Below are 15,740 nucleotides of genomic sequence, written 5' to 3' on the forward strand. Positions count from 1 at the left end.
TTTCTGTTGATGGCGTTCATTTTCTCTTCACTGGTTCAGGACAAGAAGCATTTTATCTAAAGACAATATTGAACAGAACCACTGGAGCAGGGCAGCGAAGGAATTAAAATATTAAAACATGACCTCTTCTTGCGCGTTACATACAGATCAATGGATTGACCACATCGTCACAGTAACACGATTAGTATAACTGCTGCCGCTACTGGCTTGTTAGAGCCAGTTCTTTCGCTGATACTTTGCACGCACACGCTCAAATAAGGCACATCTTCATCTGTCCTTCTGTCGGTACTGTTGCCCGCCAAGTTGAACGCGTTAAGACACTGGATAGTCCGCCGGCCAAGCAGCAATTGTCGTACAAGTCCGAGACACGGAAGCCTGCAGAGATGGTGGATACAAGTTGCAATACACTGGATAAAAGTTACGATACACCGGATAAAAGTTGCAATCTGTAAACACAATAATGGCAGTAGGCGAATACATTGATTTACAGTACGTTGTAAAAAGGATTTTAACGAACTGTGCAAAACAACGTTGGTATACCGTGTTGGTGCCATCCGTGTGCACGTGCCGAACTGCGAGGGGCGTGCCCGATACTCTAATCGTGTGCCCCACGAGTAAGGGGCCTTGTTGGTGTTAATAGCATCGCATTTATGCAGCAAGCGCGGGAAGCACAGGGGATTCTAGATTCCGCGGTGACGGAACCCGGTTGCTGTTTGTCGTACAGAACGGTATGGAATAAACTTATTGCTTGTTGTTTGTTTGCATTTTCGCTTGCTGTGTCTTCCTTGGCGACGGAACAAACGGACTAGGCCCCGAGGTTGTGGGAACTCAGGTTTACACAACTTTCGACAACACCTTTCCGTGGTTCCCGTGCTTGTGGCTTAAATACAATGCACTTAACACCGACAGCGCCCCCTACTTTTGTGACACACGATTAGAGTTCCGTGCGTATCGTGTACGTCCCCGGAGTTCGGCACGTGCACACGCGTGACACAACTGTGAGCGAGCATGATGGCAGTACGTACAGAATTCTGTGCCCGCCTGGGTGCCCACTGTAAATGCCTAGGGTGACGTCTAACCGAGGGCTAAATCTTGGTCGTCTGAGCCTGGCGAAGCGCTGTCTTCAACAGGCCCTGTACGTGCCTGTAAAGCAGGGACACATAATATACCTCGCCTTGTTTACAATAAAAAAAAAACGAAAAAAAAAACGACGTCACATGGTACAACGGCGTCGCCAACTTGGGGCTACTATAGCAAAAAATCAGTAAGTCACAAGAAAGCCACGCGTCAACATAGCTTCTCATATTGTAAGGCTTTCATGCCGTTCCTTAGATATTATTAGTTGTACATACGACTACCTTGTTCTGCTCCATTCTACCGGCAACTCCATCTTTTCGGTAGCCCTTTCTAAAGATGGCTACTGAACCGGGCTCTTCAGTCTTCAGGAACAACAAGGTATGAGTTTCTCTCGGAATTGTAAGTGGTGCCTCTAAAGGCGAGCGCCACGCTGCGGCGGGAGCGCGCATATATCCCCTGTCGCGGTGGCGATAGCTCTCTTCTGTTTCGCTGGATCGTTAGTTGTCGCGCATCTACCGCGTACTCTGTTTGTCGAATTCTTCGTATGTTGTGCCATGGAAAACGAAAATCCGAATCGATGGTCGTCAAGAGGCAACTATTGCTGCATTTAGGCAAAACAAACAATAGATACGCGGTGATATCCACGCTTCGTGTAACCATTTATTCGTCTCTCGGAAAGCAACACAAGAAGGATAGGAGAGGACGTTGCATCACAACAGTTAATCGAACTGAATAAGTTCATCTACGTCTAGAAATTAACAATGTGTGGCGCATTTTATTTCACGATGAGGAGAGTACAAATTTTTAAATGCGTATTGCAGGCAAGTGCAAGTGGGTACTAAGGAAGAGAACTGTCGTATGCAGCGTGTCGTTCATTCCGTCGGTAACAAGACGAGCGATTTTGCAAACAGCTATATTTTCGCGGCCTTTCCTGATGCATACCGCCAACGTGGACGCGGCTGATAAGAGGCATCGAAGGATACGAGGCATGTTACAATTTATTTCGAAAACATGCAGTGGCCGGTATACATATTTCTACATCCTTGTCATCTCTGGCTTCCGGAAGCATGCGCAAAAAGGCTATGTGATACTCAGTAACAAGGATTTCTGGGGATATGTGCAGACATGGTGTCAATGATCACCCGCCGTCAATGAACGCCGCGCTAGTCATGCCACCCTTCTTAGCGGAGCACCTCGATTTAGTGAAGATAACATGGACCTGGCGTGCAGTATAGCATAATAAATTAATAATACGTATATAAATAAAAATACGTAAATACACGTAAATGTACGTAATACTCAAATTCTGGTCAGACTTGTGCCCTACATATGCCACGTGTGTTCTGTGCTGATGAATTTGCTTAGCCGTGTGCTAAAGCAATATGTTTATTTAGTCTTTTAGTGTAAGGCATAGGAGTTGTTAGTATGATAAATGTCCAATATGCAGAACGCTGCATGATATGAATTGCCATTTCGTGCACTGCCGGTTTCGGTAGCAGGCTTGATCAGCACCCCAGGTGCTCGAAATTGTCCGCAGTCTACCTGGCTGCACCTGCAGCATGTAGCTAGCCAACTGCAATCGCAACGTTACCTTGAAATTTCGGTCCACCAAGAAATTTTTCACCTGCTGCCGCTTGAAGTCTTATCCATTCTTATATGTGTTACGCGTGGCGAAATTTGTTCGTCTTCAGTGGAAACGTAACTTGAGGGTTTCATATGTGAATGGAATTTGGGGAGAAACGTTGTTTAACCCGAATTGGTTGGAGATCAGTTCAGGGGGAATAATCTAGCGGAATCTGATGTAACTCGAAAAAGTCACTCCCTCTCATAAACACGAGGATGCACAGAGAGAGAGAGAGAGAGAGAGAGAGAGAGAGCGTGTAAGAAGGAGGGGACATATTTTTTTTTTGTAAGAAATTTATTGCTTGTAGGACTCATTTCGTTTTGTTACATCGCTACACGGGCACTGTAGTCCTTGCAGCAGTAACCGGCAGTGTATGAAACAAGATAAAATAGCATGTGTGTATGGGGCCAGGTTCAGACTCTGCACTCTTAAAAAAGGGTGTATTTAACTGCCTTTTCTTGCCACATACATCACTCCCTTTTGGAGAGTACAATTACTCTCAAAGGGGAGTCTCCTCACTCCCTTCAGAGACTGGTATTACGCTTTAACTCTCTAGTGGGGTGTAATATTACTCTCCAGTAGGGAGTAAGGGATAATGTTACTCCCTGGAGGGAGGGAGGAGATCCCTCTGTGAGAGTAATTGTACTCTCCAACAGGGAGCGTGATATATGTGGCAAGAAAAATGAGTTAAAATACACATTTTTTTTTTTTTAAGAGTGTGGGGACTGGGGGGCTGCGGAGACGCGAATCCCTAACGCTTGCGTGGGGTCGCCTATATGTTATATTCTTGATGCGCTATGTGTGGGGAAAATGTTACTGCCCTACATGTCTCACCTGAGCTGAACGACTCTTCAGTCCCACACGTTCAGATCCTGACGCAACCGCCGCTCTCTCATGGACGTATTGGACGTGTATCTTGAGTAGGGAGGCACAGGGGAAGCCACGGTCGCATTGCTTGCACGCGTGCGGTTTCTCTCCCGTATGCAGGTAGTAGTGATATAAAAGTCGGTCCTTTAAAACGACCTTGAAGCACACTTCACAGCGTTCCCTCTCGGCTTTTCCTTCGTGTTTTAATTTATGTCTGCGGAGGCCCACGCTGTAGAAGGACCTGTAGTCGCACCGATCGCAATCGTAAGTCCTGGCGAGCGCGGTGTGGGCCCTCTTGAAGTGGGCGAGGAAGTTTGCGCTCGACTTGTAGGTACGCGAACATCTTGGGCATGTGAACACGCGAGCGTCCGTGTGGCTGACGAAATGGGTGCGAAGGGTGGACATGGTTCCTTCGAGTTTACCGCAGACGAGGCACTGAATGGTCCCGTCCGGCAAGCGGCAGTCTTTCAGCAGTCTCGCATCATGGAGAAGCTGCAGAGATAGAGGGAAAGCTCCGTTAGTTGTGGTTCGTGTAAAACCCGTAGACAATTAGGCCACCCGATTTATTCGCGGGACGTTTCTATATTCGGATTTTATCCCAGTGACTCTATACCTGTGTCACACGGCAAATCGAATGACATTCCCAGCTAATGACAATCGCACCGAATGTCATTCGTTTGTCTTGCATCGAGCTACACGAAGAAACAAAATGTCATTCGCCAATGATGTCAGTGTCGATAATCAAGACACAAGGGCCGAACATCTGAAGCATTATACAGATACATTAGTTATATTTTTATTTCTTTTGTTCGAAACTAGCGAAACACTATATCATTTAACAAAATCGTTGCCTTTTCAAAGGCACTTAATTGGCTAAGTACTATACAAGCAAAGACAACTAAGAAGCCTATCTGCACCGCACTTGGCAACATGGCGACTTGGAACGAGGGTAGTTCCCTGATATTTAGCCTTCCTTCCTTGGTGTCAAAAGTTATAAAATTCGTGATAAAATATTGGAGTACAACTTTTCATTCGCCTTTCATTTCTTCGAGCTGCTTATCGTCGTTGTTTTTTATACCTCTTTATACTGCGAGGGTACGTTGTCGGTGCGAGAGATAAAAGCGAGTGAGTTCCCTGAAGTCATTCGCATGTATTGCCATTTGATTTCACCGTGTGACACGAAACGAATATAATTCAGTGCGAATGTCATTCGCTGGGAATGACATTCAATTTGCCGTGTGACAGGGGTATAAATGTACCAGGCCTACAGTTGTGCAAAGGTTGATGGCAGTGTACGTACAGGATCGTGCGTCGTCATGTGTGCCCTCAGTTTGCGCCATAGTGAAAATGTATCGCCACAGACGACGCATCGATTATTCAGGCCTGGTGGACCGCTGTCTGGATAGGCCTCCGTGCGTACCTGTAGAGTGAGGACACACCATTTCCAATATGTCATGTGCAATGAAATATTCTGTGCGAGTATTGGGAAACAGGCAAGGCATATAGGACCTTTCGCTTCAGTCAGTACGTGTCCCTCTCATGAAATGCAGGTGGACATCCTATAGCAGGGGTGCCGAAGTAACCGCATGCGGCCCCCTCGGGTTACTCTGCGGCCCGTGTAGCCCCCAGAAAAAAACAAGTAAAGAAGAAATACTCATATACCAAGTTTCATGAATGATAGTGGCGTTATCATTGCGCTCTCTAGTCGTGCAGTTTAGTTTGCATTCACTAGTAATAGAAAACACTTGCCACTGGACCTGTAAAAGCTGTCTTTCTAAGAGGAGAGCGGGGCCGATTGGCATATGACAACAGCGAAGATGACAACAAACAACAACAGCTTTATTACGGCATGATGGTTGGGGAGTTTCATCGCCGGGGTTTCAAACACAGCCAAAGAACGTCATCAAAAGAACTTTCAACCTTCAATCAAAAATCAAATAAAAGAAATAAAAAAATATATTTTTAGTATATGTTCGCAGTTAGCTGGGACACCCTGTATGCAATTAAGAGAAAGATTACGGCAAATGAAACTAGAGATTACGAAGGGTAGCCGTAATCGTAATTAAAGGTAATTGACGTCAATTAAAAGAAAACTGAGAGTAAAGCAAGGAAACTCATTTAAAGCGATCTACGCAAAATTCAGGAGTACTTCAGGCAAGCTGAGTTTACCTTCGGTAATGAAGCCAAAATAAAGGATAACCAAAAGTAATTGAGGCTAATTAAAGGTTAATTAAATGGACTTAGATGTCGTAATTCAAGCTGTCGAACCGGAAGTCAAGTATAGACCGGAGGTGGACAACTTGAAGTCAAGTATAAGCGGGAACTGGACAAACGGAAGTCGGGTTTACATAAGAAAAGGCGCTTCATGCTAACGCATTTCTCTCGCATTTGCCACAAAACCACCACCGAATTTTTTCCATAAACGTAGCCCGCCTCGGCTAATAGGTAACCGGTACTTTGGAAGAATCATGAGGAAAGGGTGGGCTTCCGTGCCTAAACAAGCAGACGACCCATGCTATGGGTGTGGAGGTGGTTGTGCCTGGCTCTAGAAACATCTTTAGATAGCGGTAAAGCGCGAGTGCCGGAACCTGACTAATAGACTCGTGTTTTTCTGTGTATGTACATAAACTAATTTACCGACCGTACGCACGCACGTAATGTAACATTGAGAATGGTGGCTGTAGCAAGCAGTACCTGGCATTGTCGTCCTGGAGGGAATAGCGAGCCCTTCACAACAGCGACTGGGAAGCGACTGGGAAACCAATTTTAAGCGCGCAGCGATCACAAAACACCCTTGCCTATCGGACCCTGTGAGGCGCTTGACACGGAAGCGAGGACACGTGACGTCATATCCGCACGAAATGATCGGTTGCCTATTCCCGTCATTTGTATTGTTTGTCACATTGTTTGCGGGACAAACACGCCGTTCAGTACATCCAAGGGCCTATATGTGAACGAACTTTGTCCAACTCTATTCGCGTGCCTGTCATGCTAACTCGGTCATCGGGTCATATCAGCCCACAAGTAGTGGGAGGCAAAGTTCGTTCAGTGTAGAGACAACTTGACGCGGCGAGAAAAATAATCGGATCGCATTGGACAGCCGGCAGCACCGCTCGAAGCGCTGTCCAATTGGCGCGTTCCAATTACTTAATTATCTCAAAGAACCAAGCTATCTCTACAGTGAACGAACTCTGTCTTCTGGGGCTGCGATTGGGTATACCGCGGTCGGAGCGTGACATCATTCAGGATTTAATTACTTTTGCTTCCCCATTACTGACAAACGCCACCAACAAATGTAACAATTACTATATGACATCCATTCCATGTCATATAGTAATTGTCTATAGCAGTCGTAAGTCTTACCAGTGCTGTGCTTTTCTTGGGTTTCTCGTGTACATATCTGACGTGGTTATCCAGGTGCGAAGTGTGGACGAAGCTGGACTTGCACTGTTGACACTTGTACGGCCTCTCGTCCGTGTGCTGGTAGTAGTGAGGTAAAAGCGAGCGCTTTCTGAGGAACTTGAAGCAAACTTCGCACCGTTCTCTGCCGGTGTTTCCCGCGTGTGTTAATTTATGAGTGCGTAAACTGTTGCTGTAGACGGTCGTGTATTCGCACTGATCACACTTATGTACGATCGGCGTGCTGTGGACCATCTTGAAGTGGATGAGGAAATATGAGGTTGTCTTGAAGGCACGTGGACACTTTGGACAAGCGAAGACTCGAGCTTCCGTGTGGCAGGCGTAATGGAAGCGCATTTGGCTCATACTCTCGTGTTCTATACCACAAATAAGGCACCGAATGGACCCGTCTACCATGTGGCACTTGTCGAAGAATGCTGGGTCCGATGGAGTCTGCAGATAAAGGAAACGAAGAGGAACAATACTATAGGGTCAGCGGCTCCTTTTCGAGTACTTCTATTACTAATGGGCCTGTTTTCTTTCGAGGTAACTCGATATCCCGCAGATAAAAATTCAAAATGTTCAAAATCCCAGGCGTTCAAGACCCCAAACGGCGCTAGCGTAGTATATTGCGGACGTGCAAAGCCGTAGGCAGTTCCCAAACCGCGTGGTGAATTGTCAGAAAACAAAGCTATAAGCTTAGCTTTTTTTTTTAAATTAGCGCCGCGAAGCAACCATGGCTATGAGTGAGGTACAGAAGTGGAGAGATGGAGAGAGGACTGAGTGAGTGAACGAAACAGAAAAAAAAAGGGGAGAAAATTGGCACCACCAACGTGGAAGCCGGCTACTCCATACCACGTCGACAAGACGGACAGCAGGAAGGAGTGGTGTCAGCGGGGTCAGTAATGCTTCTTGGGCCGACTTCAGGAGGATCTGTGCCGACGTTCGTCTTGAAAGTCTTCGGAAAAACCCAGGGAAAACCTCAGACAGCACACCCGGTGACAGGATTCGAACCCGCGTGTCACCTCCCAGTCTTGGCGTGGAGACCAATCATCCTCACCACTATGCCATGGGAGCTGGTGTAAGCTTAGCTAAATTCGATTTTATTCACGACGATGACTTCTACCGGCGTCAATATCGTGCAGTACTCGTAGGTCTGTAGTAATATATGTATTATTCAACACTACTATTCCGCCAATCTTCATATTAAATCTTTAGCTTAGAAAACTGGGATCTTAAACGGTAGATTATTCAAGGGGCACTAAACAGGTATACAGAGTGCGCTTTTGTACATTTAATGTACATTGTGCAACGTTGCCGACTCTGAACGTTTTCCAAAAGTTATTGGCACGAAAGAGTAAATAATGGCTCTAAACAGAAACAATATTCACTGCACTCTTTCGTGCTCGTTCCCCGCCCTGCGATGCACTGCCGACAACAGCCGCGCAACATTTTGACGTCAAACTCCACCAACCACTCATGATACCAGTCGGTTATACACTACTCTATTGTAATATCGGAAGGTGGGGTAGATTCTAAACATCCCTCAACTTGAAACGTACAAGATACTACCAGACGTCCGGAATGTTCCATCTCATGTGTGCATTGTATCTGCAGCGCCGTATTGCTCTGCGAGGTCACCGCAATGTTTCCATGACCGGACCTCCGACCTCGCCGACCTCCTGTGACTGGAACGTATCTCACACGTCATTACGTCACAAGCGCGAGACATGTGACGTAATTGCTTTCTAAGAAGGAAAGCGAGACGCGAGCGAATTATGCTCTCCGAATGTTGCTTGGCAAATACGTTCGGTTTAGAGTGACTAAGTTCGCTACAAGTAGGGGAAGGTGGGGCAAGATGAGACAGAAATTTGCAATTGAATATGTAATGTTTATTTTTCTTGTTTTTTTTTAACTAACCATCGGCACATTGTCAGTGGTCTAGAGTTTCTAATCTCTAAATTAGAACGGACGCAGCCGTTTCTATAGTAAGCACAGAACAAGAAATTCAAAAACGCAGATTACCTCATCCGCCCCAAGCCGGGACGGACATCGCGTGGGGCAAGATGAGACACGCTATGGTAATGAAGTGTACAAATTAGCCTCCTCAGCCTACGGCGCACTTGATGTGCAATAAAACCACACAGAACCGGGTGCTATTTCCCTCCACCGTCCTTTGCATACAATGCACCGCCAGTCTGACGTGTCACCGGTCGCGCTCGCCTTTGAGTGCGCTTCTGCTTTGCTGAAAATATTCTAGGAAACAGCAAAATTTGCTTAAAAAGTCCACGAATTATATATATATATATAGATATACATATATACACACATGTATATATAAAAAGCCACCCAATAGTTGACATATCAGTTTTCTAAATTACATTAAATTTAAATTACATTAGTTTGTCGCGTCTTGCCCCGTGCATGCCATCCGGTGCACTAATTTTCCTGTTCAACACCGGATAACCAAGAGTGCTCATATTTTGCATATATCTAGACGAATGAATGAATAAAGAAATAGGATGTGGACTTACATTGACGGAATGGGCCTGCGACACGCTGCTGCACAGATGAGCACAGAAAATCGCGCCTTTTTTGCGTGTCTTCCAGGCATAAGTAACCATTTCCTTTTTTTTTTGTTCGACGCAATCACCAATCAGGATAATTCTCACGTGCAATAAAGCGGACATGCAGAGCCACCTATGATTAAAGATTCTAGTGCATGAAGCAACGCGTCTCTCAGACAGGCGGCGACAAGCAAAAGATGTCCGGTCGTGCCCCGTGTCCCACCTTGCCCCGTGTCCCACCTTGCCCCGTGTCCCACCTTGCCCCACCTTATCATAAAGGAACCAACAGTATTCGGTCCGTGTGTCGCGACAGAGGGGGTTGACGCGCCGCCTGAGTAATGCCGCCTGTCTGAGGCCAAAAAACAGTACCTGACGCAAAAACACCATGATTGATTTGTTCTTTTGTGTGTGCGTGTGTGGTTGATAGTCGTGCATCCCCTGAGAAACTGACTTCAGATTAAGATTTCTGAGGGGGAGGGAACGTAGTGAGCTTTCGAACCGTGTGACGCATACCCTTGTGGCGCCAATACGAATACGATATATGCACCTTTTTTGTATCACTACAACTGTGCATTGCTTACCGGATCGTGTGACGTCATGTGCCTCCGTAGTGGAGCCCAGGATTCGAAGACATCACCACAGACGACGCATTTGTTTTCCAGACCAGGTAATCCACTGTATGCCTCATCACCAGCATCACTTGTACCGTGTACCGCATCAGAGGATTCAACGGTTTGCTGCAATAATTGCACTTGTGGCGGTTAATTTCACCACACGATACATAAAAGCGTACGAATCAAATGAGGGAACCAGGGTCGGCATCTAATTTTTCGCATCCGAGGGGACAAGTGAGAATTCTGCGAGCGGGAAGTTCTACCCTTGGAGTGAACATATTATTCGAAACAATTTGTTAAAACCCAATATTTTGTATTGAGGTACGCAAACCGACACAACGATAGATTGTCGGTAGATAGACACAGGCATAGACGCACGATAGACACACGCATAGAATTGCGAATTCGTAGCATATGTTCAATACTATTATTCATGTATACACCTCATCTGAGCCAGAGGCACGTTGAACCCCCATCATGTGCTGTTTCGACTTGCCTCTCTAGCTGTCAGGCGATAATGAAGGTACTATCGCGTCCGCGAACGTAGGTATGATAGCGATAGGGCAATGTTCGTCACCGTTTCAGAGTCAATTTTACCAAATTGCTCTTCCGAAAACAGCTTATATATACATATTATATACATACATTACGCATTCCATCTGCAGACAGCACAATGATGACGTAGTGCCAAGCACACGAATGGGAGCGCAGCGCAGGGATTATCTCCGAGATCGTCTGCTTAGGGTTCGCATCGCACTATACTAAGTGAAAAGTCCTCGGTAAATACTCTGAGTTTCGCTTACCAGTGTAAGAGCAGACGTAACCACGTTTCGTGAAACGCGGCGTTACGCTCCTGGCTGTACGAACACGTTCGACGCTAACCAGAAACAACATTCCGCGAGCCGATCACAGAGAACACGCCGTCCCCTAGCACTCCACCTCGCCCGCCTGCCTGTCGGTCGGTTGCCAAGGCTACCAAGGTCCCTCCGTGATTGGCCTTCTCCGCGTCAAAGGGCGCGCAGTAATTGGCCTCGTCCGTGTGACGTTTCCAGAGAGGGGATCCCGGAATGCGTCGTCTGCTCTCGCGAAGTTTTATATCAAACTGCTCCGAAACAACAATAATTCGCGTCGGGTTTTCGGCGTTATTATCAGTGATGAACGCGGAGTAAAAGAGCACTACAGTTTCCGAATCGACCGGGACGAATGCGATAGTCCCTTTAAAGGGACTATCGCGTTCGCTCACCCTTCGCTATCGCTCACCCTTCCTCCTCTCCCTGATAAACAGAGGAATCGTGCGTGTCTTCCCACTTCGCCTATTCCCATTTCGCCTAATGCTTTTTAGGGGATTATCTCGCAATCCCTTAGGGAGTTCACCAACTTCCAACTCAAGGGGGTCCCATTTGGCCTAATGTATGCTGCAGATAGTCCCACTTCGCCTACTCATCCGTGTCACGTGATGAAAGAAGGCGGTCCACTAGCGTGCTGCCAAAAGTCACTTTCGCATCTTCACATAACTTTACAACGTCGTTGGTTTTATTCAAGCATAGCATTGCGTTAAATGCATTTTTTAGTACTTCCTGAAAAGTAAATGCGAGAAATTTGTTATTCTTTGTCCGGAAGTCAAAGTTAATTACGCATCTCCACACAACAACTTTATCCCTTTGCTAGTTCTATTCAAGCGTGCTGCCAAAAGTCAGTTTACCTGTTATATTTCGTATCTGTGTCCTAAACCAATGAAGTCTGTCACAGATCACGTGCACAGGGACCACCTCACGACTCACGACCATCTGGTTGGTCACGGCGTACTCTTCGCCATGCTTTCGTGTTCCCTCCGCTCTATTCACGAGTGGGGTTTCCTTTCTTTCTTTCGTTTCTTCTTCTTTGTTTTTTTTTTTTTTTTTGCAGTGACCAAAAATCCAAAAATCTGCTTCTTAGTTTTTTTCATTCCAAGTCGAATTCCCTGAGCCGCACGGAAAACCTGTGTCCCTGCTATGGTGATTTTGCAAAGTAGTACACTCTAAACACTGAACTTCACCGCATAGCACGTCCTGCGCCAACCATTGCCACGAATGATAGGGTTATCGCCTCTGATTCGAGGAGAGAGGGAGACGTACGTCTTTTTGTGTCAATTGTCATATATCCAAATTGACACAAACAGGTGTACGCCCCCCTCTGTCTTCGAATCAGGAGCGAAAACCCTATCATACGTGGCAATGGTTGGCGCAGGACGTGCTATGCGGTGAAGGTCAGTTTTTAGAGTGTAGCAGGTCCGTTTCCGTGTCCAGTCTGTATGGAAACTTATCTCTTTTTTACGTTTAACATTAATCCATCCATCATTCATGAATCAACGAAAACGTTTTACTCGATAATAACCGACTCATTTTATTATTTGTGGCATCGCACACACCTTCGTTTGTAAATGTAAAGGGTCCTTGTTTCGGACGACGTAAGGTTGTCGTCGGACGAGCGCATTCATTTCTTGCAGACGTCACCATCAGGGCGGGTAATGTAAGTAACGCCCACTTGTCGACAGTCCCGTTTCGCCTAATGAGATTGCGCTGCAGTCCCTTTTCGCCTAACGCCAGTCACCCGTCCCGCCTCTTTAATCCAATAATACGGATTAGGTGGCATGGGAATAGGCGAAATGGGATGTAACCGAATCGTGTCCTTTCAAGTATCCCGCTTTCGGTGGTTCTGGGCGCTCGGGCGAAAATAGCATTTGGGTGATATGGGTCACTGCCACCCGCGGGCCCAGATCAACCGAAAGCCGAGAACCTCCAATCATTTTTTTTTTCGGATGAAGCGAGCTTTTGGTTGATTTGAGACGTCGGTGGAAATGAGCATTTGGAGGATATAGGCCTAACCCACTGCCCCAGTTCCGAGCGGGAATATAAAGATTATTGTTTCTCGTCCCAGTGTCACAGCAGTGGCTTGTTTCATATGCCTTTCGTTTCACCCGAAAATTCCCGGATGACATATCAGACAGAGATCGAAGCGCCCGATTTCTCCCAGAGTTCTTTTATGTAAATAGCACCCGATTTTCGCCCCCCGAATTTGAAAAATCATAAAACCCGAAAACCAAGAAACCTAGATATCCTGTATCTCTCAGCATATAAAGCAAGTATGAGTACAAAGTTCATCGCAAAAAAGCATTGACTCATTTCACTGCGTGACGTCACAGGGATACGGTGGCGCTGTTGTCCTGTTTGGTGGGCAAAACTCGCACGACAACCGAGTCATTCAACTTATTTAATGAGTTGTGTTAATATTAAATTAATACGAAGTTATTGAAGGCGAACTATTGGATGTGCTACGCGATACAGAAAGGCCACATACGCCGTACCCACCCTGTGGGTTCGTACTCCGTTTTGCCCACACTCTTAAAAATGAACTTCACCGCATAGCACGTTCCTAGCCAACCACCATCCCGAATGACAGCGTTCCCGCCCCAGATTTGTTGAAAACGGGAGGCGAAGCCTATTTTGTACCCCTTATGCACGGCACAGAATAGGCTCCGCCTCCCGTTTTCAACAAATCAGGGATGAGAACGTTGTCATTCGGGATGATGGTTGGCTAGGAGCGTGCTATGCGGTGAAGTTCATTTTTAAGAGTGCATCAGCGACTTCTGCTTCGTGCGCAGATGCGCCTTCTTGTTTACAAATAGAAGTGGGTCCTGTCCCGGACTTTACGTCCAACGCGCCCACGACGACTGTGGGTACCGGCACGCCTCACCTGTGCTGGACGTCGTCTCCGGAGTCCCGCGTGGAGGGGAGCACGTCGTGCACCTCCATGCACGGTTTTGACATGGCGCTTTAGGTAGGAGACCTTGATGAAGCCCATGTCGCACTGTTTGCACACATGCGGTTTCTCACCCGTGTGTCGGTAATAGTGAAAAAGTGTGCCCGTCTTGAAGACCTTGAAGCAAACTTCGCACCGTTCACTTTGGTTAATTCCGGCATGTTTTAACTGATGAGTACGAAAATATGTCCCGCCGCGGGTCTTGAAGTTGCACTGATTGCATTCATACGTCCGGGCGAGCGTAGTGTGGGCCCTCTTGAAGTGGACAAGGAACATCGTAGATGTCTTGTAGGTACGTGGACACTTTGGACAGCTGAAGATGCAATCATTCGTGTGGTAGGAGTAATGTTGGCGTAGATAGCTCAGGCTTTTCAAGTGTTTGCCGCAGACAGGGCACTGAAAGGTCCCGTCCGCCGCGCGGCGTTTGTGCAGCAATTTGAAATCCTGGGGAACCTGAAGAGATAAAAACTGTTAAGTTGATAAAACTGTTTCACTTCATCATCTGCTCTTACAATTTAGTATGAGGCACTACAGGACTACAGAAAAGAGTCTTTACCGGAAACGTTTTACGTAGTTTTCACACCTCTACGGTTTGTTAGCGCAACAAGGATCATGTGTCCGACGCCGAATACAGCTATCAATTTGTTCATATTTAATGGATGTACGTCAACACGACAATATTTTGCTCTTTTCGTGCAATTTACACAAACTTGCTACACGCACGCACATAATGAGACGATGATGAGATGGGGCTGATGCCGGCCAGCAGGCTGGGCGATGTAGACAGTGACAGATGATGATGGAGATGAGGATTCAGGTGATCAAAGCAGGGTGGAGAGGTCAGTTGACACAACGCACACTGAGGTAGGCGCACTTTTATGGATTGAGGGGGTGTTTGTTCTAACGTGTCTAGAAATTATATTTAAAGCGACCGATAAAAGAAAAGTAAGTGGTACTTTTCTGCTACTTGAGTAAGAAGGGTGTTTTTTTTTATTCGAGACAGATTTTTCATAAAAAACTATACGGACTAGAGACATGCTGTTTTCACTTCTATCATCTCTTCTTGCGGACGTTCTTGGCCATATGTTGCTCAGCCATCCAATGACTAATTACCTAAAAATCGTTAATTAACTTTTTAATTATAAAAGCTACGAAGTTGTCCCTATCAGAACATCTGTTCCTTTCGGTGACTTGATATCGTAGCCGTTTTCAGAATAAAAATCCGTTCGGTAGATCGTCCGCAAAACATTCGTGAATGAACACCTTTTTTTTCTTCTTTATTTTGGTCATTGCGCATCTTCGGAGACCCTTCTTTCCTTCACCCCAGTGTGTGAGGGGGAAAGAACACACTGACAACCTGACAACGATTGCGCTAAAAAATTCGTCGCGCGCTATCCTCTGGGAGGTTCGTAGAGCATGATTTTCGGCTATTTTTTCCAATACGATAGCTCCTCAATATCCCTGTCAATTATCATTAATTCGAGTAAGTTCGGCACGCTCTTCACATTGATGGGGTAAACAGTGACTTTCACTTGTCAAATTTCCGCGTTCAGTTCGCAAAAATTTACATAATTTAATTTACATGACATGCACATCAGGAGGCGACAAAAACCTAGTAAGAACAAATGCCACTGACCGCATGATTCCAGGTGGCGTATTTTTTTTTAAAACTAAAATTCAATTACACGTTTTGTGTGATACCTTGTATACACAAATGACTGGCTTTGCACTGGGCTTTCAGTGGTGATCCTCTCACAATGACGGGGAGATATCACGTGCGACGTGACCTTCTGA

The 15,740-nt window shown here is 46.2% G+C and overlaps 1 protein-coding gene across 2 annotated transcripts in view; it reads right to left on the reverse strand.

Annotated features, from left to right (window-relative positions):
* Positions 1 to 34: 34 nt before the first annotated feature.
* The window catches only part of LOC135388026 (zinc finger protein 791-like), a 31,018-nt gene continuing 15,312 nt past the window's right edge, over positions 35 to 15,740 (reverse strand). For both annotated transcript variants that reach the window (XM_064617302.1, XM_064617303.1), the window contains 7 exons: positions 13,881 to 14,399; positions 10,116 to 10,271; positions 6,932 to 7,420; positions 4,869 to 4,988; positions 3,536 to 4,060; positions 1,026 to 1,143; positions 35 to 375 (listed from right to left, as the gene is read on the reverse strand). In XM_064617302.1, coding sequence (XP_064473372.1) covers positions 1,075 to 1,143; positions 3,536 to 4,060; positions 4,869 to 4,988; positions 6,932 to 7,420; positions 10,116 to 10,271; positions 13,881 to 14,399 — 1,878 coding nt within the window. In that variant the 3' untranslated portion in view covers positions 35 to 375; positions 1,026 to 1,074. The remainder of the gene's footprint in view (positions 376 to 1,025; positions 1,144 to 3,535; positions 4,061 to 4,868; positions 4,989 to 6,931; positions 7,421 to 10,115; positions 10,272 to 13,880; positions 14,400 to 15,740) is intronic.

The sequence above is a fragment of the Ornithodoros turicata genome, chromosome 3 (assembly GCF_037126465.1).
Source record: "Ornithodoros turicata isolate Travis chromosome 3, ASM3712646v1, whole genome shotgun sequence".
NCBI lineage: Eukaryota > Metazoa > Arthropoda > Arachnida > Ixodida > Argasidae > Ornithodoros > Ornithodoros turicata.